The sequence below is a fragment of the Stegostoma tigrinum genome, chromosome 34 (genome assembly GCF_030684315.1).
Source record: "Stegostoma tigrinum isolate sSteTig4 chromosome 34, sSteTig4.hap1, whole genome shotgun sequence".
NCBI lineage: Eukaryota > Metazoa > Chordata > Chondrichthyes > Orectolobiformes > Stegostomatidae > Stegostoma > Stegostoma tigrinum.
Genome location: NC_081387.1, coordinates 23,177,147 through 23,198,392, shown reverse-complemented (window position 1 = coordinate 23,198,392; position 21,246 = coordinate 23,177,147). Strand labels below are relative to the sequence as shown.

At 45.3% G+C, this 21,246-nt stretch overlaps 1 protein-coding gene across 4 annotated transcripts in view; it reads right to left on the bottom strand.

The window, feature by feature from the left end:
- The window catches only part of LOC125446332 (butyrophilin subfamily 1 member A1-like), a 56,554-nt gene that overhangs the window by 35,220 nt on the left and 88 nt on the right, over nt 1-21,246 (bottom strand). The window contains exon 1 of one of the 4 annotated variants that reach the window (XM_059639499.1): nt 21,197-21,246. This exon is cut by the window's right edge and continues 88 nt beyond it. Coding sequence is in view for 1 of the 4 variants with exons in the window: in XM_059639497.1 (XP_059495480.1) it covers nt 322-529 (208 nt within the window). In the remaining 3 variants the exon portion in view is untranslated. Of the gene's footprint in view, nt 1-321; nt 545-21,196 lie in introns of those variants that run through there. The other 3 variants (XM_059639497.1, XM_059639498.1, XM_059639500.1) reach the window with 3 other exon arrangements.

The following is a 21,246-nucleotide window of genomic DNA, read 5'->3' as shown; positions in this document are numbered from 1 at the left end:
GGTCATGTTCCATCTCATGGCCCTCACTCTGTTCCTCCTTTTCACTTCCGTCTCCCTTTCCAGTCGCTGTGTCTGACCCTGAGAAGTGAATGTTACACATTGCCTCTCCCTCCTGTTCCCTTATACTGACAGGAACCAGCTCCAGGCTCTGTGCAGCTGATCAGAGACATTGGAGAAAGGTTTCACCTTTTCACTGCACAATCCCCAGCGGCTCCCCGTTCAACTCCTTGGATTTGATTGGGATCTTTCAGCGGGACTAAAATCCACCCGATCCCACTGGGAATGAGCCCTTCCTGAAATTAAAGAGGGTTTCAGACTCACCTCTTACTTTCCCACAATCTGATCGAACATTTTCCGCCTTTTCTCGGACAAATGTGTAAAAAATGGAGACATTCACAACGACAGCCCCTCCCTGAAAACATTTACTTTCGTTTTCACTGAATTCGCTCTTTGGCTTTTGCTCCCTCCTTCGAACAAATGTGTCACTGCGGGCAAGTTGCTCTTTCAACTGTAACTCACCGAAAATCATTAATGTTATTAAAATTAATGCATCACCTCCAGGTGACCACACTCAGCAAGAGAACTTATAGACGTGTCAGAGAGAAATAGTGAGATTTTTTTCTGTCTTGAAACATTTTACTTTTAATGGAGAAATTAAAAATTCTGATTTGGTAAGTAACAAATAAAACAGAAAGAGTATGACCCAGAGCATGTCTCAGGGTGTTAATTTAATGTGACAACAGTTGCGATGGTAAGTAAGGGATCTGAGTATCAGAATAAATTTAGAGAATTACTACTTCCTAATAATTACAAAATATTGTTGAGTGGTACTTCTAAACTTGCAACCTGATTAGTTGGATAAAACTCAATAGAGACAGCAGGGAGGTGATGTGTTGGAGCTGTAGTATGTGGGTGCTGGTCAATACCTGTGTGACTCACGGGAGCCGCATCTGCAGTAAGGCACAGGATCACAGAATGCTTAGAGTGCAGGACCTGATCACACATGTGCAGCTCTCCACGGGAGAAGTTTATTGTGTGACACCCACCCATTCTAATCATCCCTACAGATCCTTCAAATGTCCCTGCCTCCACCACACTGTCAGGCACTGAATTTCAGAACATCATGTTCCCAATGCCATTTTCCCTTCAACCTGTTCTCAATCTTCCTATTGATCCTTCCACCAAGTGGGACAGTTTCTTCCTATCTAACCTTCCCCCACAGCCTCACGATACAAGAGCAGATCTTTCCAGACTCTGACTTTGTTTTTCAGTCTGTGCTGGGAAGTCATTTGAGAGAGAAGCATGTATTAAGTTTCAAAGTGCTGACAACTCTTTTGACAAATTAACATGTGAAGCAGTATTCCTGACAAAAGGAGTTCAATGGAATGAAATTATATGAGTATAGTGTTTGAAATCACACACCATCATGTGTGGTGTTTAATCCAAAAGATTTATTTGAAAACAGAAGCTTTCAAGCCTCGCTCCCGCAGGTGTTGGTGAGAGAGGAGGAATCAGACACAGAATTTATAGTAAAAGATCAAAGAGCCACAGCACTGATGAGGATGTGTTAAATAGACCCAAAACTATAACGTATCTACAAATACAAATTCACTCCATAGATTTATGTGTGTGTGTGTGTGTGATAGAGATAGAGAATAAGTGTGTGTGTGATAGAGAGAGAGAGAATAAGTGTGTGTGTGTGAGATAGAGAGAGAATAAGTGTGTGTGTGATAGAGAGAGAGAATAAGTGTGTGTGTGTGATAGAGAATAAGTGTGTGTGTGATAGAGAGAGAGAATAAGTGTGTGTGTGTGATAGAGAGAGAGAGAATAAGTGTGTGAGTGTGTGTGTGTGAGAGAGAGAATAAGTGTGTGTGTGATAGAGAGAGAGAATAAGTGTGTGTGTGTGATAGAGAGAGAGAATAAGTGTGTGAGTGTGTGTGTGTGTGTGAGAGAGAGAGAGAATAAGTGTGTGCGTGTATGTGTGTGTGTGTGAGATAGAGAGAGAGAATAAGTGTGTGTGTGAGATAGAGAGAGAGAGAATAAGTGTGTTTGTGTGTTTGTGTGTGTGTTGGGGGGTGTAGAGAGAGAGAGAATAAGTGTGTGAGTGTGTGTGTGAGATAGAGAGAGAGAGAATAAGTATGTGTGTGTGTGTGTGTGTGTGTGTGTGTGTGGGGGGGGGGTGTAGAGAGAGACAGTGTATGTATGAGAGAGGATCTGTGTGGGAGTGTATAGTGTGGTTGGGTCACTGTCGTGTGACATGAACCCAAGATCCCAGTTGAGGCCGTCCTCATGGGGACCGAACTTGGCTATCAGCCTCTGTTCGCAAATCTGTATTATTGTGTTTCCCAAAGTCCGCCTTGGAGGATGTTTCCCCAAAGATTCGAGGCTGAATGTCCTTGAGCGCTGAAGTGTTCCCCAATGGGAGAGGCCATCACGGTTTGGCGAGAGTTGCACAATATCCATTCATCAGTTGTCATAGTGTCTGCACAGTTTCGCCCATGTACCATGCCTCGAGCCATCCGTACCTGCAGCGGATGATAGACAACGTTGGCCAAGCCACATGAGTAACTGCTGTGCACGTGGGTGGGTGGTGTTCCCATGCGTGATGGCGGTGTCCATGTTGATGATCTGACATGTTTTACAGAGGTTACCATAACAGGGTTGTGTGGTGTTGTGGTCAATGTTGTCCTGAAGGTTGGGTAGTTTGCTGCAAGCGATGGTCTGTTTAAGGTTTGCTGGTTGTAAGGATGTTGTGAAAACTTGAATGGATTCAGAAAAAGTTTACAAGGGGATTGCCAAGGTTGGAGGGTTGAAGCTGCACAGTCGGGCTGAATGGGCTGGAATGAATTTCCCTGGAGCATCAGAGGTTGAAGAGTGACCTTATAAAAGTTTACAAAATCATGAGCAGCTGGGATAGAGTAAATGGATTTCCCCAGGGTGGGGGTGTTTAAAACTAGAGGGCACAGGTTTAAGGCGAGAGGGGAAAGATTGAAAAGGGATCTTAGGGGCAATTTTTTCACGCAGTGGGTGACTCATGGATGGAATGAGCTGCCAGAGGAAGGTGTGGAGGCTGGTACAATTACAAAATTTAAAATGCATCTGGATGGGCAAATGAATAGGGAGTGCTCAGACGAATTATGGTCCAAATGCTGGCAAGTGGACGAGACTAATGTAGGATATCTGGGCAACATGGACACGTAGGAGCGAAGGGTCTGCTTTCGTGCTGTACATCTCTGTGACTCTATGACTCTCTGACCAGAACTGGACACAGCCGTCCAGGAGAGGCCAACATCTCATACAATGTCAACATGATGTCCTATCTCCCATCGTCAAAGGTCTGAGCAATGAGGGCAAGTGTGCAAAATGGGCTCTTAACTGCCCTGTGACACAGATTTCAAAGGATTTTGTAGCTGAACCCCTCATTCTCTCTGTTCTACAACACCGCCCTGGGCCGTACCATTAATTGTAATAAGTCCTGGCCTTTTTTGTTTTACTAAAAGGCAATACCTCACATCTGTCCAAATTAAACTCCATCTGCTACTCCTCAGCCCATTGACCCAACTGGTCAAGATTTCTTTCTGGTCTTAGATAACCTTCTTCACTGTCCACAATCCCACTCATCCTGATGTCATCTTCAAACTTACTCAGCACACCTCCCATATTCTCATCCAAATCATTTATATCAATGACAAGCAAAAGTGAACCCAGTACCTGTGGAACACCAATGGTCACAGTCTAAAAAACAATCCCCCAACACCACCAAACTCTGTCTCCAAAGTAAAACCAACTTTGTATCCAGTTGGCATGCTCACCCTGAATACCATGTTCTCTAACTTTACTCAGAGCCCATTAGGGACCAAAGGGGCAATCTGTGCAATGAACCAGAGGGTCGTGGTTGGGTTTGAAATGAGTACTTCACTTCTGTCTTCATTTTGGAGCAAAAAAATGTGCATAGAATTTGGGAACATGGACTGTGATGTTCTTCAGTTATTTGACAAAGAGAGTGAGGAGTCAATGGAGGTTTTGGTGAGTTCAAATGTGGACAAAATTCCGGGTCTGGCTGAGGCGAAGGTCCAGTGGGACTAACTCTGGACTGTTACTCCAGAGATCCAGGTCATGTTCTGGGGGCTTGGTTCGGATTCTGTCCTGGTAGATGATGGATTTTGAATTACATGAAAATCTGGAACTGAAAGTTTAAAAATGACCATAAAGCCATTGTTGATTGTCAGAAATCCCATCTGATTCACCAATGTCCTTGAGGGAAGGAACCTGCCATCATTACCTGGTCTGGCCCACATGTGAGTCCAGACCCACAGCAATGTGATTGACTCATAAATACCCCCAGGGCAATAAAACAATGCTGGCACAGCCAGTGACATCCACTTCCTGTGAATGAATTACAAGAAAAGTTGTATCCCAGGCTGCTGTGTGAAGTGAGAGAGATAATTACAGGGGCCCTGACACACATTTTTAATTCCTCTCTGGCTACAGGGGAGATGCCAGAGGACTGGAGGACACCTGATGTGTTTCCACTTTCCAAGAAGGCTGGTCGCAATAAACCAGGGAATCACAGACCAGTGAGTCATGCATCAGTGTTTGGGAAACTATCGGAGATAATTCTGAAGGAGAGAAGTCATCTCCATTCAGACAGGCAAGATTTGACCAGGAATAGTCAGCAGAGTTTTGTCAGAGGGAGGCCGTGCTGAGCAAATTTGACTGAATTTTTTGAGGAGATGACCAAATGTTTGGGTGAGGGTAACGCAGTGATGTGGTTTATATGGATTTCAGCAAAGCCTTTGACAGGATCTCACATGGGAGACTGATAAAGAACGGAAAAGTGCTTTTGATTTAAGGTAATTTGGCAAAATGGATCCAAAATTGTCCAAGTGGTCGGAGACAGAGGATGGGGTGAAATGCTGTTTGTGTGACTGGAATCCAGTGTCCAGTGACATACCACAGGGATCCGCGCTTCGTCCCATATTGTTTGTAATTTACACAGATTTATATAGACAATCTGGATGAGAATGTGAAAGGAATATTCAGTAAATTTCCAGGCAACACGAAGATTTTTGTGTGGTTAATAGAGAGGAGGGAGCTTTAGGTGACAAGACCCTGCATATAGGTTGGTGAGATCGGCACATCAGTGGTACATGGAGATTAATCCTGAAAAGTGTGACATGATGCTCTTTAGAAGATGGAACAAAACAATAGTGTCCTGTTTAATTGCAGATCATAGGAAGCTCAGAGCAACAGAGAGATATTGGTGAGATTGTCCACTGATCCCTGAAGACGGCAGGACAGGTTAATTGGATGGTTAACGTGGCACATGGACAGTTGCCTTTATGAATCATGGGATAGATTATAAGAACATGAGGTGTTATGTTGAGTTATACAGGACTTCAGTTCGGCCACCACTGCAGTACAGTGTACGGTTCTGGTCACTACATCAGAGAATGAATGTGACTGCACTTTAAGGGGTGGACTGAAGACTCACCAGGATGTTGCCTGGGTTGTAGTAGTTGAGCTATGAAGAGAGATTGGATAGGCTCGGGTTGTTTCCTTTAGAGCAGAGAAGGCTGAGGCGGGAAGAGGGGGGCCTGATTGAGGAGGGTAAGATTATGAGGGGCATGGACAGGGTAGATGGGAAATGACTGTTGCCCTTAGTTGAAGGGTCAATATTGAAGGGACATAATTTTAAGAAGAAGAGCAGGAGGTTTAGGGGGAATCTGAGGAAAATATTTTTCATCCAGAGGATGTGGGAATCTGGAATGAGCTGCCTGAGAGGATTGGCAGAACCTTTAAAAATACATGGATAAGCACTTCCAATGTCTAACATTCCCGGCTTTGGGCCAAGTGCTGCAAAGTGAGATCAGTGTAGTTCGGTGATTTATTTTATTGATGCAGCCTCAATGGGCTGAAGGGCCTAATCATTACTCTTGGCTCTAATAGTGTAGCAGAAACAAAAGCAGAATACATAGAAACAGTAGAAAGTCAATGTTCAGAGCTCTTCATCTGAGAGCATGCAGCATTTTAAACAAGATAGATGAATTGACTGTGTCAATGGAAATCAATGAATATGAGCTTGTGAGCATAATGCGGTAAAATTTCAAGTTTCGTTTGAAAGCCAGCAGCTCTGTTCTCAACCCAGTGTCCTCAACTTCAGTAAGGCCAGTAATAGACAGGAAAAATCACAGAACCCTGCAGTGAAAAGAGGCCGTTCCACCCATTGAGTCTGCACTGACCCAAACACAACCCACTACCCTATTCTCCTAACTCTGCACATCTCATGGCTGATACACCTCGCCTGCAGATCCCTGGACATGATAGTCAATTTAATACAGCAAATCCACTCAACATGCACATCTTTGGACTGTGATCCTTTCTGATTACCTGCTGTGCCTGTATGCTGGCTTTCCGTGTTTCGTGCACAAGTCCCTTTTGTGTTGCAGCTTTCTGCAGTTTTTCCTCCGTTGAAACAATACTGTGTTCTTTTGTTATCCCTTCCAAAATGAACAACATCACATTTTCCCACATGATACTGCATTTGCCAGCTCTTTGCTCATTTGCTTAACTTACCAACATCTCTCTATAAACTGTTTATATCCCTCTCACAAATTGCCTTTCCATCTTTCTTCGTGTCATTTGCACACTTGGCTACAGTAAACTTGCTTCCTGCCTCCAAGTCATTGATATCGATCATACACTGCTGTGATCCCAGCACTGAACCTTGTGGAATGCCACTGGTCACAGGTCACCAACCTGAAAAAGGGTCCCTTATCCCCACTGACTGCTTCCTGCTCATGGGCCAATTCTCTACTCATGCCGATATACTACCTCCAGTTGCCACAGTCTTACCAGACCATACGGCTGCTTTCTCATGAGACAGAGTTACTGGTGGTGATTTAAGCTGCAGGCACCCACACCTCAGGCAAGGGGAAGGGTTGAGAAGGAGAGTCCTTCAGGGTAACCTCAGCCAGGGCAGGGATTGCACCCGCAATGTTAGCATCACACTGTTTTACAAACCAAACGTCTAGTGAACTGAGCTAAACCGAACTTAACCGCATGGTACCTTGTACAACAACTTCTGGAAGTCCAAATATAACACATTAATGGTTTCCCCTGTATCCACGCTGGTTGAAAATCTCTCATGAATTAGTCAGACACAATTTCCATTTCATGAAGCCACGCTGACTCTGTTTGATTAGATTATGATTTTCCAACGCTGCTGCGATTACTTCCTCAATCATTGATTCCATCATGTTTCCAACAATTGATGTCAGGCTAATCAGGTACATTTACTCTTTTTTACCTCCCTCCTTCATTTGAATATGTTTTGCTTTTTCACTGGAATGAAGCCAGCACGTGGAGCATTACATCCCGAGGAAAAGTTTGCACGAATGTGATTTGCAATGTCTTGACTTTAGTAGGTTAAAGATTGAGATATTGAGAATGATCAGGATTTCATAAACATAAGCACAGGGAAATCAGAATCCAGAAGTAGGCATGATCGGACAGCAATATAGAGTTGCCATTTAGGTCTGATCTCTGGACTTGTCTTTCACAAAAAGGGCAATGAAATTCCGGAACTCTCCCCAAAAACCTCTAAAGGTTAAAAATAAAATGTCTGGGCTGAGTTTTTTTTTGGCTTGGTACGTGTATTGATCAATACAGATAAAAAAGGTGAGTAAGGAGTTGGCATGTTGATCAGCAATGATCTAATAGAATGGACAGATTTGAGTAATTGATTGTATCAAACAGGTGTTTGTGCGTTAAATAAAAGATCATCCCTCACAGGCAGAGATAATGGGAACTGCAGATGCTGGAGAATCCAGGATAACAAAGTGTGAGGCTGGATGAACACAGCAGGCCAAGCAGCATCTCAGGAGCACAAAAGCTGACGTTTCGGGCCTAGACCCTTCATCAGAGAGGGGGATGGGGAGAGGATTCCAGGGAGGACGGACAGGTCAAGGAGGCGGGATGAGGTTAGTAGGTAGGGAATGGAGATGCGGCTTGAGGTGGGAGGAAGGGATGGGTGAGAGGATTAGGGAGGCGGGGACAAGCTGGGCTGGTTTTGTGATGCAGTGGGGGAGAGGGGATGAGCTGAGCTGGTTTTGGGATGCAGCAGGGGAAGGGGAGATTTTGAAGCTTGTGAAGTCCACATTGATACCATTGAGCTGCAGGGTTCCCAAGCGGAATATGAGTTACTGTTCTTGCAACCTTCGGGTGGCATCATTGTGGCACTGCAGGAGGCCTATGATGGACAAGCCGTCTAAGGAACGGGAGGGGAGTTAAAATGGTTCGCGACTGGGAGGTGCAGTTGTTTATTGCGAACCAAGCGGAGGTGTTCTGCAAAGCGGTCCCCAAGCCTCTGCTTGGTTTCCCCAATGTAGAGGAAGCCACACCGGGTACAGCGGATACAGTATACCACATTGGCAGATGTGCAGGGGAACATCTGCTTAACATGGAAAGTCATCTTGAGGCCTGGGATGGGGGTGAGGGAGGAGGTGTGGGGGCAAGTGTAGCACTTCCTGCGGTTGCAGGGGAAGGTGCTGGGTGTGTTGGGGGTGGAGGGGAGTGTGGAGCGTACAAGGGAGTCACGGAGAGAGTGGTCTCTCCGGAAAGCAGACAAGGGTGGGGATGGAAAAATGTCTTGGGTGGTGGGGTCGGATTGTAGATGGCAGAAGTGTCAGAGGATGATGCATTGAATCCGGAGGTTGGTGGGGTGGTATGTGAGGATGAGGGGGATCTCTTCGGGTGGTTGTTGCGGGGGGGCAGGATGTGTTGCGGGAAATTGCTCCCAAGAGGCACTCGAACAGTTCATCCACTTCACCAACACCTTCCACCCCAACCTCAAGTTCACCTGGGCCATCTCCAACACATCCCTCATCTTCCTGGACCTCTCAGTCGCCATCTCAGGTAACCAGCTAGAAATGGATGTCCATTTCAAGCCCACTAACTCCCACAGCTACCTAGAATACACCTCCTCCCACCCACCCTCCTGCAAAAATTCCATCCCCTATTCCCAATTCCTTTGCCTCCACCGCATCTGCTCCCACGACAAGACATTCCACTCCCGCACATCCCAGATGTCCATGTTCTTCAAGAACCGCAACTTCCCCCCCTCAGTGGTCGAGAATGCCCTCCACCGCCTCTTCCCCATTTCCCGCAACACAACCCTCACACCCCACCCCTGCAACAACCACCACAGAATTCCCCTTGTCCTCACATACCACCCCACCAAACTCCGGTTACAACGCATCATCCTCCGACACTTCCGCCAGGTTGCAGGAACAGCAAATCATATTCCGCTTGGGAACCCCACAGCCCAATGGTATCAATGTGGACTTCACCAGCTTCAAAATCTCCCTTTCCCCCGACTGCATCACACAACCAGCCCAGCTCGTCCCCTCCCCCCACTGCATCACACAACCAGCCCAGCTCGTCCCCGGCTCCCGAACCTGTTCTTCCTCTCACCCATCCCCTCCTCCCACCTCAAGCCGCACCTCCATTTCCTACCTACTAACCTCATCCCACCACCTTGACCTGTCCGTCCTCCCTGGACTGACCTATCCCCTCCCTACCTCCTCGCCCATACTCCCCTCTCTACCTATCTTCTTTTCTCTCCATCTTCAGTCCGCCTCCCCCTCTCTCCCTATTTATTCCAGAACCCTCTCCCAATCCCCCTTTCTGATGAAGGGTCTAGGCCCAAAACGTCAGCTTTTGTTCTGCTGGGATGCTGCTTGGCCTGCTGTGTTCATCCAGCTCCACACTTTGTTATCCTTCATAGGCACGTTATTCACTACATTTCATACTTTATACATTCCAAACTGAGTAAAGGCATGGCAGAGAGAGAAGAACGACAGTGTAAACATTTTGCAATAACAACGGAGAGTTTGCTTTTTCCCAGAGCAGAAAACCAAATGGGAGGCCACCTCAAGTTCAGATGTCATGTCGATATTAGAATTTAGACTCAAGTTTGACTGTCCATTTCCAGGCTTACTGAAAGACCATTGACGCATTTTCACATCTTAATCCAATAATCAAGATTGAACCTGCCCACCATCCTGTTTGTGGGCTCCTGTGTTCCACAGCACAGCTTTTGCTTTTGATAAACTGGAAGATAATGAGGAGTCCAAAGGTCTGGTAAAGATAAAGGAGATCTGAACAGTTTTTATCGGTGTATTAACAGTAGACAGGTTATAAAAGGGGAGTGGTGGAGCTGATAAGGGGTCAAAATGGAGACCTGTTGATGAAGGAAAAGATATGATTGAGTTTCAAAATGAGTATTTTCTGTCATTGTTCATCAAGAAAGTGGGTTTTACCGACAGCAGATGAAGGAAAATGTTCTGCAGCGTCAGATGAGAGAATATTATATAAAATGGTGCAATGGAAAAGTAATATATATAAAAGGAAAATTAACCCAGTCAAGATGAGACTCATTCCATGTTGTTTAGGGATGTAAGGTTCGAAATTGAGGAGTTGTTGGTCACAGGTTTCTAACCGTGATTAGATATCAACTGATGCCCAGGGACTGAATGTTCCACCCTGGTTTTTCCTTCACAACAAAACATGGGTGTCCCTGGCTGAGAAGCTGGTGGTGAATTGCCTTTTGGAGATGTTGTAGTCCACTGCTGTAGGTAGCCCCACATGCCACTAGGGAGGGAATTCCAGGATATTGACTCCGTGACAGCGAAGGAACAGTGATATATTTCCAAGTCAGGATGGTGAGTGGCTCAGAGGGGAACTTGAAGGTGGTGATGTTCTCATTTTTCTGTTGCCCTTTATCCCTATAGATAGTAGAGGTTGTGGGTTTGGAAGGTTGTGTCTGAGGAAAATTGGTGCATTTCTGCAGAGTATCATGTAGATAGGGCACACACTGCTGCGACTGAGCATCAGTGGTGGAGGGACAGAACGCTTGTAAATGTGGTGCCAATTAAACACCAGTTACATTGTCCAGGATGGTGTCAAGTCTCTTGAGTGTTTTTGAAGCGGCATCCATCCAGGCAAGTGTGGAATATTCCATCACATTCCTGGATATCACCTTATAGATGATGGACAGGTTTTGGGGAATCAGGAGGTGAGTTATTTGCTGTAGTATTCCCAGCCTCTGACCCGTTCTTTGGTAATCTCCCAGGATATTAATAGTGGGGCATAATATCACTGAATGTCAGCAAACAACAAGTAGATTATCTCTTATTGGAGATGGTCATTGCCTGGTATTTGCCTGGCATGAATGTGACTTTCCACTTGTCAGCCCTCTCCTGGACATTGTCCAGATCTTGTTCCATTTAGACACGGACTGCTTCAGTGTCTGAGGAGTCGTGATTGGTGCTGAATATTGTGCAATCATTGGCGAACATCCCCACTACTGACATTACGATGGTGACCTCCACCACCCACAGCCATCTTCCTACGTGTCAGGTATGACTCCAATCACCAGAGACATTCCCCCGATACCCATTGATCCAGTTTTGCTGGGGCTCCTTGATGCCACACTCAGTCAAATACAGCTCTGTCACTCTCACCTCACCTCTGGAATTCAGCTCTTTTGTTCATGTCTGAGCCAAGGCTGCAATGAGGTCAGGAGCTGACTGGCCCTGGCGGAGCCCAAACTGGGCGTCACTGAACAGGTTACTGCTGAGCAGGGGCAGCTTGATAGCACTGTTCATGACACCTTCCATCACTTTACTGATGGCGTGGGAATTGGCCGGGTTGGATTTGTTCTGCTTTTTTGTGGACAGATATCCCTGGGCAATTTTCCACATCTTCGGTTGGATGCCAGTGCTGTAACAGTACTGGAGCAATCTGTGTTACACCTCACAGGGGTATTGAGCTCAACATCAAGTCCTGCTATTCCTAGAATTATCATTAAATTCAATATTGTGTAAAAGTACACAAAACTCTCCTGTTTATTTGTCTTTTAGACTCATGTTGGCAAAAAGCATGAGCCAGGTTTCTGCAATTCACAGGAATTACTATTTCTTACAAATAAATAGATTCTAGTTACATCTAAACAATTGCGAACCTTTGATATGTATATGTAAGTCTTCAGGTTAAAACTCCATTCTCCATATAAAGCTCCTTCTACACACACATTTAGACACACAGACATCAAAAAAACCTGAGTGCGATGGAGAAAGGGTAAGCCTGGGATCATAGTTCAATCGTCCTGCTTCACAGGATTCACTGAGATGGTCCTTCCAGCTTGTCAGGGCATGCTGCTCCTTGATTCTGCTTCTCTAGAGATTTTCACTTGTTTGGAGAATGTGCAGAATGGCTAGTGCATACACATAAAGTCTCTGGCTGACAGGTTAAGAGCCACAGCTCACAGCAACCAGTGACAAGAAAACAAATCCACTTTCTTCAGGCTTCTGGTGGTTTTTGCAGCAGAGAAAAGAGACAGCTCCTGCTCTTACAGAGATCTAATTGCTTCTGCCACTTCATTCACACCACCCAAGCTGTTCAGTTATCCTGGTCACTGACTGGCAGAAGGCCTTTATCCTTGATAACTCACTCGTCCACAGACCAATCAGCTACTTGTCAGCCAAAGCTCCATTCAGCCAAAACCATTGGCTCAAGTTCATCTGCAAACTAAGCTTCTCGTTCTGCTTGAACATGTAGCTGTGTAAACAGCACTTCCAGTGAATTCCACTTTCCTTGCTTTACAAAAATGCAACAATCCTTCAGAAGTCCTTGGTTTTTACAACAGTTTTTCCCGATTTAAATCCATGATTAAAAATACAGAAAATCAGTAAAGCTCTCTGGATGAAGAATTCATGGCCATTGCGCAGTCATGGTCTAATAAAGAGAGAGTAAAGATTTGTAAGGTTCAACACAAGTGATATTTTCCATGAGGTCACATGGAGATGGTGGGGTTAACACACTTGATCTGTCTATCTACTCACAAACATCGACTTAAATATTGAACAATATTCTTCCCAGAAAATTTGAAATTCCGATGGCTTCCAAGGTCCCCTCCAGGCCACAAACAATTCTGATGATGAACAATTTAACTGTTACTTCACTTTCTTTGGGTCAAATCCTTGGAATTCCCTCCCAAACAGCATTGTGGGTGTAACTGCTCCCCAAGGAGTGGTTCCAAGAAGGTCGTTCACCACTAACTCCTCCAGGGCAATTAGGGATGGGTCATAGGTCTGCTGGCCCAGACAGTGACCCCCTAATCCCTACCATCCCTCCTACCATGGTCAGTGCACAGACAAGTTGCTAAAGTAATGAGAGGGCAGCAGAAATACAACATCAGTAAGGGATGGAACACATTTTGTTTATAGAAAGTAGAGATTTTACAGGCTGGAGTGAGGTCTTCCCAAAGTTGAATGGCCATTCCTATTCCTGAAATACGTTAAGGACTTGGATTTAGACAAAACATTTGGGTGTCTAAAAACCTGAACATGCAGTAAACGAGAGGAAAATGGCAACAGATCTCGAGAGATTATGAGCAGCCTTGTTGAACAGCCACATGGCAGATGAAATTCACTGCAGGCAACTTTGTGACAGTTTTGACTTGCATTGCTTCTGCCAGGTCACTCTGCACACAGGAATACACACATCTCTCGCATCTACATAAGATGCGTCTTATGGCTCTTACACTATTTCCTCAGTGCTGACTCACTTTGTGCTGACCTGCTTGCATTGCTGACCAGCACAGAGGGAGAAGTAGGCACCTTATCACAGTGGGGAGCATTGAAGTATCAAGAGGACTGACATGTTGCTGTATGGCACTGGGCTACGTCACACCTACAGCTTCTGCCAAAAGGATCTGGAATGCAGAATTGGACATGGCTACAAAAAGCAATTAGATAGGCAACAGGATAAAAATAAATTGCAGGGAAATGGGCAAAGAGCAGGGAGTGGAGCTCAGTGAATTACCGTTGCAGAGGGCTGGCACAGACTGGAACAGCTGAACGGCCCTCACTTGTGCTGTAACCAGTCACTGAATCTCTGACGACAATTCACTTTCAGACGAAAAATTACTTTTTGTGCTGTGACCAAATCACTGTCTCAAAAGCAACTTTAACAACATCTTTCCAACAGCAGAGAGATCAGAACTGAATGCAGTTTTCCAAAACTGGTCCAACCAATGTCCTGTACAGCCGCAACACTACACCCCAACTCCTGTACTCAATGCACTGACCAATAAACACAAGCATCCTGTGATGTACTGTTCTATGTTCTCTGTTCTCTGCCAAATGCATACTTCACTGTACTGTCACCCTGAGACCCCTCTTTCAAGGAAATATGAACCTGCACTCCAAGGTCTCTGTTCAGCAACACTTCCCAGGACCTTACTACTAAATGTGTAGGTTCTGCCCTGATTTAACTTTCCAAAATGCAACTCAATCAAGTTAGTGAGACACAATTTCCTGTGCATAGAGGTATTTTGACTATTCCCAATCAGTCCTTGTTATTCCAAATACATGTCCGTCCTGTCCCTGAGATCTGGAGTGTGATTTAGTCAGAGACCAAGTAAAGAGAATGGGTTTTTTTTCCTGAAAGGACACTGTCGAACCAAGTGAGTTTCTATGAAAATCCGGAATTTTCACAGTCACTGAGATTGATGCCACCATTTTATTCCCAATTTATTGAGTTAAATCAATTTATATTTCCATATGGCTCCATGGCTCAAAGATTGGTGGGAGTGGAATGGGATCCAGTTCATGGGCACTGGGACCAGTACTGGGACAGGAGGGAGTGGCTCTGATAGGATAGGCTTCACTTGAACCCTGCTATAACCAAAGCCCCAGTGAATCGAATAACAAGGGCTGTAGAGAGAGCTTTACATTGATTAGACAAAGGAAGGGTTTGGGAGAGGAGAAATGTAGGTTTCCAAAGCAAGAGGGAATGGCAGCATTATGGGCCTCCTATTTGGATAACAACACCCTGAGTGAGGCAGGAAGGGGCAGAATAGACAGACATAGAATAACAGCAGTAAACAGGGCCACTGGGAGAAAAAAGGGCAAAATTAATTCCTCTGGAATGCACGTAGTATTCAGGACAATTGAATGAACATCACAAATACCGGATAAAAGCGTTGATTTTATAGTCATTATGGAGACAACAGTTACAAGGAGATCAAAGCTGGGAACTAAATATTCAAGTGTATGTGACTTTTCAAAAGGGTAAGCAGGAAGAAAAAGGTGGTGAGATAATAATGTTTTTCCAGGATGGGATAAGCACAATAGCAAGAAATGACCTTGGATCAGAAGATGAGAATCCATACAAGCAAGATATAAACACAGGGTGAAAACTCTGATCGGAGTAATCTGTAGCTCCCAGAGAAGTAGCTGCATGGTAGGGCAGAGAACATTAGGAGATACGGAGCACATGTAACAAAGTACATTAATCATGGATGACTTTAATCATCATTTGAATGTGATGTGAGATTGGCAGAGATTGGCATGAAAAAGGATTCAGGGCAGTTTCCTCAAACAATATGTTATGGATCCAACCAGGCATCAGGGCCTTTTTTTAAAGGGATGATGATATGTAATGAGGCAGGTTGAATAAGTAATGGCGGAGTAACATATCTCCAAGGAAACTGTGACCATAATATCATAAAATGTAGCATTCTGTTTGACAAAGAGGAAGTTGGTTTGGAATCAGAAGTATAAAACTTAAATAAGAACAAGAACAAAGAACAAAGAAAATTACAGCACAGGAACAGGCCCTTCACCCCTCCAAGCCTGCGCTGATCCAGATCCTCTATCTAATCCTGTCACCTATTTTCCACGGATCTGTATCCCTCTGCTCCCTGCCCATTCATGTATCTGTCTAGATATATCTTCAATGACACTATCGTGCCCACCTCTACCACCTCCACTGGCAACGCGTTCCAGGCGCCCACCACCCTCTGTGTAAAGAACATTCCACGCATATCTTCCTTAAAGTTTTCCTCTCTCACCTTTAAATCGTGACCCCTAGTAATTGAGTCCCCCACTCTGGGAAAAAAATTCTTGCTATCCACCCTGTCTATACCTCTCATGATTTTGTAGACCTCAATCAGGTCCTCCCTCAATCTCCGTCTTTCTAATGTAAATAATCCTAATCTACTCAACCTCCCTTCATAGCTCTCCATACCAGGCAACATCCTGACAAACCTCCTCTGCACCCTCTCCAAGGCATCCACATCCTTTTGGGAATGTGGCGACCAGAACTGTACGCAGTATTCCAAATGTGGTCAAGCCAAAGTCCTATACAATTGTAACATGGCCTGCCAACTCTTGTAATCAATTCCCCGTCCGACGAATCAATGCATGCTGTATGCCTTCTTGGCCACTCTATTCACCTGTGTTGCCACCTTCAGGGTACAATGGACCTGAATGCCCAGATCTCTCTGTGCATCAATTTTCCCCAGAGCTTTTCCATTTACCGTACAGTTTGCACTTGAATTGGATCTTCCAAAATGCATCACCTCGCATTTGCCTGAATTAAACTCCATCTGCCATTTCTCCGCCCAACTCTCCAATCTACCTATGTTCTGCTGCATTCTCCAACAGTCCCCTTCACTATCTGCTACTCCACCAATCTTAGTGTCAGCTGCAAACTTGCGAATCAGACCATCTATACCTTCCTCCAAATCACTTACCAAGATCACCAACAACAGTGGTCCAATCACAGATCCCTGTGGAACACCACTGGTCACAGTTCTCCATTTTAAGAAACTCCCTTCCACCACAACTCTCTGTCTCCTGTTGCCCAGCCAGTTCTCTATCCATCTAGCTAGTACACCCTGGACCCCATGTGATTTCACTTTCTCCATCAGCCTACCATGGGGAACCTTATCAAACGCCATGTTGAAGTCCACATATATGACATCCACAACCCTTCCCTCATCTATCAACTTTGTCACTTCCTCAAAGAATTCTATCAAGTTGGGAAGACATGACTGTCCTTGCACAAAACCATGCTGCCTATCACTAAAAGCCCATTTTCTTCCAAATGTAAATAGATCCTATCCCTCAGTATCTTCTCCAGCAGCTTCCCCATCACTGACGTCAGGCTCACTGGTCTATAATTACCTGGATTATCCTTGCTACCCTTCTTCAACAGGGGGACAACGTTAGCAATTCTCCAGTCTTCTGGGACCTCATCCGTGCTCAAGGATGCTGCAAAGATATCTGTTAAGGTCCCAGATATTTCCTCTGTTGCTTCCCTCAGTAACCTGGGATAGATCCCATCCAGACCTGGGGACTACGCCACCCTAATGCCTTTTAGAATACCCAACAATTCCCCCCCTCTTCATGCTGACTTGACCTAGGGTAATCAAACATCTACCCCGAACCTCAACATCTGTCATGTCCCTCTCCTCTGTGAATACCGACGCAAAGTACTCATTTAGAATCTCACTCATTTTCTCTGACTCCTCGCATAACTTCACTTATATAAAGATACTTCACTCAAATAAGGATGATTATAAAGGAATGAGGTCAGAGTTGATGACAGTGGAGTGAGAAAGGTGTTTAACAGCAAAGACAATTGAGGAAAAGTGGGAGGCAGTGAAGAAAATAGTTCATGGGTCCAGCAAAGATACATCTCAATGAGAAATTGACTGATCATTGATTTCTGGAAGGAAAGAGGAGAACATGCCCCAGTCTACAGCAACGGAGCTGAGCTTGAGAGAGTGGAAAGCATCAAGTTCCGAGGAGTGGCTCAGTGGTTTGCACTGCTGCCCCACAGTTCCAGGGACCCGAGTTCGATTCCACCCTCGGGCGACTGTCTGTGTGGAGTTTGCACATCCTCCCTGTGACTGTGTGGGTTTCCTCTGGGTGCTCTGGCTCACTCCCACAGTCCAAAGATATGCAGCTTAGGGGGAATGGCAACGTTAAATTGCCCAATGTGTTCAGGGATGTGTAGATTAGGTGTGTTATAGGTGGATGGCTCTGGGTGGGGCGCTCTGAGGGTCGGTGTGGACATGTCAGGTCAAAGGGCCCATCCCACACTCCAGGGATTCTATCAACCGACAGCCTGTGCGGGGCTTTCCACATAGATGTGCCGGTCGAAGAGGGGCAACAACGCCTCTTTGTCCTCAAATTCGGCACGTCACCAACTTCTACACATGCACCATGAAAGCACGCTGTCCAGGTACGTAACAGCCTGGTACAGCAACTGTTCTGCCCAGGGCCATAGGAAGCTACAGAAGGTGGTGTACACAGCCCTGACCATCACAGCAGCCAACTTTCCATCCATGGACTCCATTTCCATGGCTCGCTGCTGCAAACAGGTGGCCAACATCAGCAAAGACCCATTGCACCCCGGTAACCATCTCCTGCAACCTCTTCCATCAAGCAGATGAGAGAGTCACTTGAAAACCCAGACCAACAGCTTCAGGAACAGCTTCTTCCTGTCTGTTATTAAACTGATGAACGGGCTCTCTAACTTCAAACAATGTTGATCTTGTCTCGCACACACCCTGCGCCAAGTAACCTGTGGGCCTCTGTCTAAGGCTTTTTTGTCACCCTTTGATCTATATGTCTTGCTTACTATGATCTCCCAGTACTGCTCGTAAACAAAACTTTTCACTGTAAGTCAGTACACGTGACATTAAATCAATCAATCAACCAGAAAGGATTCTCGGAAAGAGAAGTAAAGCATCAAATCAAAGGAAAAACATACAATGCAGCAAACATTCAGCCACATGATTGGAAAAGTTTTCAAGTCCAACTAAAAATGGTTGATAAAAAATAAACAGGGAGAAAATAAACATTCAGTGTAATATTTTAAGTAATACCATGATGGACAGCAAAAGCTTCTCTAAATATATATTATAGAGGGGAGAGGCCAAAGCAAACATCGGGCCCTTAGAGAATGAGGATGGGGACAAAAAATTGGAGAATGAGGAAAAAACAGGCAAGCTGAAGAAAATCTTAGCATCAGTCCTCAGACAGGAAGACATTATTAGCATCCAAAGTGACTAAATATACAAGGGGTAAAGGAAGAAAGGAATAAATACAGTAACGATCATGAGAGGAAACTCAAGGCACTAGAAGCTGATAAGTACCATGGATGTGACAGGATGCATCTTAGAATATTAAAAGAATACGTCACAACGACAGGGGATGCACATCTTCCAGGAATTCTTTGATTCTGAAGAAGTACAGAGAGGCAGAAAACTGTCAAAGAATGTTCTTGTTCAAAAAAGGCAGAAAGCAAAAAAAAAATTATAGATCAGTTAAGTGAACATTTGCTTTTGGGAAACTGGTAGAATCTGTTATAAAGAACATAATATCAGAGTATTTAGAAATACACAGTATGGCCAATCAGAATCAGCATGCTTTCGTCAAGCTGGAATCATGACTGTCAAATGTACAGGAATTTTTTGCACAGGTAACAGGCAGGATAGATAAAGGGATGTAATATGTAATATATTTGGATTTCCAGGAGGCATTTGATGAGGTAATATACAAAAGGCTGTTTAACAAGCTAAGAGTCCATGTCGGAGGCCGTACATGAGCATGAACAGAGGATGTTGGGTCCTTTGTTCCCCGCTTTATCATTAGGTTTGTACATCATGTCCCAGTGAACACAGTGCATCTGTGTCCTCCCAGTCAAAAGGACAACAGCCTGGGTGATGGCGGTGATGTGGGAGTGAGGAGCGGCCCGGAGCTGCTGTCAGGGCACAACACTGAGACCACACCACACATAATGACCAGCTTCTTACCCACAACCGAGAGGGAGTGTTCCTTTCACACACTCTGTTTCACTTTGTCCAGAGCGACTCATTCCCAGTTTTAGCACACACCCTGGTCTCTTGGAATAAAATTCCCTGCACCTTTAAGATGTCTCCCCTGACAGTGAAGGGAACAAGGATCTCTCAGGCCAGTTTCCAAAGAACATGGCCCTCGTTCTTCCTCTGATTCATGTTGGTTCCTGAGGCCAGTTTGAACTGGTCAGAGATATTAACCCAGTCTTCACACTGACAGTGAATCCAAGCTGGAGACAGTGATGGGGTCTACGTGCAGGGAGATATTTACCTCAGTGCCTCCACAACCTGAGACCATCCCACCTCACATTCCCCCCATCCTGGGGATGACAGGATTTAGGAAAAGGCCCTATACAACACACCTGGAGGACAGGGGAGAGAGGGCAGTCCTGCCTGGCTGGGACAGCTTTCTGATTCCCACCCACTGATGGCAACTGGGTCACTGCTGTTTGTGTGGGACAATTCTATCCAAGTGCTTCCCCCACTCTGTCAGTGTGGGAGATTCTGCAAAGGTCTTTCTCCTGGACCAGGCAAATGAGGCAAGTGCCCACAGCCCCTGACCCTCACATGGGCAATGCTATCCCTGAGGAAGGGGAGGCCCTCGGAGATGGTCTGTTGGATACAGCACAGGTCTGTGTGAATAGATCGGCTCAAACTTCACACAGTCACAGAATGATGCTGATGCAGAGGGAGGCCATTCTGCCCATCGTGCATGCACCATCTCCAACATTGTGTCTGGGTCTATGATCTCGGGCCAATCTCCTGCCTTTTCCCAATATCCCTGCACACCATTATCATCCAAACCACCATCCCATACTCTCCCCAATTCCCCAACTGAGCCTGCCTCCACCACATTTCCAGGCAGCACATTCCAAGCTCGAACTACTCGCAGTGTGAAAGTGTTTTTCCTCACAGTATCCTCACTTCCCTTATCCATCTCTCTAAAATGTACAAATTAAATATTTCCACAGGGGAAGGGAAAGTTAGTGCATCAATTCTCTTTAAAGACCCGACTTAGACAAAGCAGCAAACTGCAATCAATGTGGATGGAGGAATGGCTGAACATTAACTTTCTGCTTCAAAGGTCTGTTCCCGGGGATGAAAACACACAATTACCTCCAGGATTGAATTATTTGCCTTTGAACAGAAACCCCAATGGGTCATGTTCCATCTCATGGCCCTCACTCTGTTCCTCCTTTTCACTTCCGTCTCCCTTTCCAGTCGCTGTGTCTGACCCTGAGAAGTGAATGTTACACATTGCCTCTCCCTCCTGTTCCCTTATACTGACAGGAACCAGCTCCAGGCTCTGTGCAGCTGATCAGAGACATTGGAGAAAGGTTTCACCTTTTCACTGCACAATCCCCAGCGGCTCCCCGTTCAACTCCTTGCATTTGATTGGGATCTTTCAGCGGGACTAAAATCCACCCGATCCCACTGGGAATGAGCCCTTCCTGAAATTAAAGAGGGTTCGGGACTCACCTCTTACTTTCCCACAATCTGATCGAACATTTTCCGCCTTTTCTTGGACA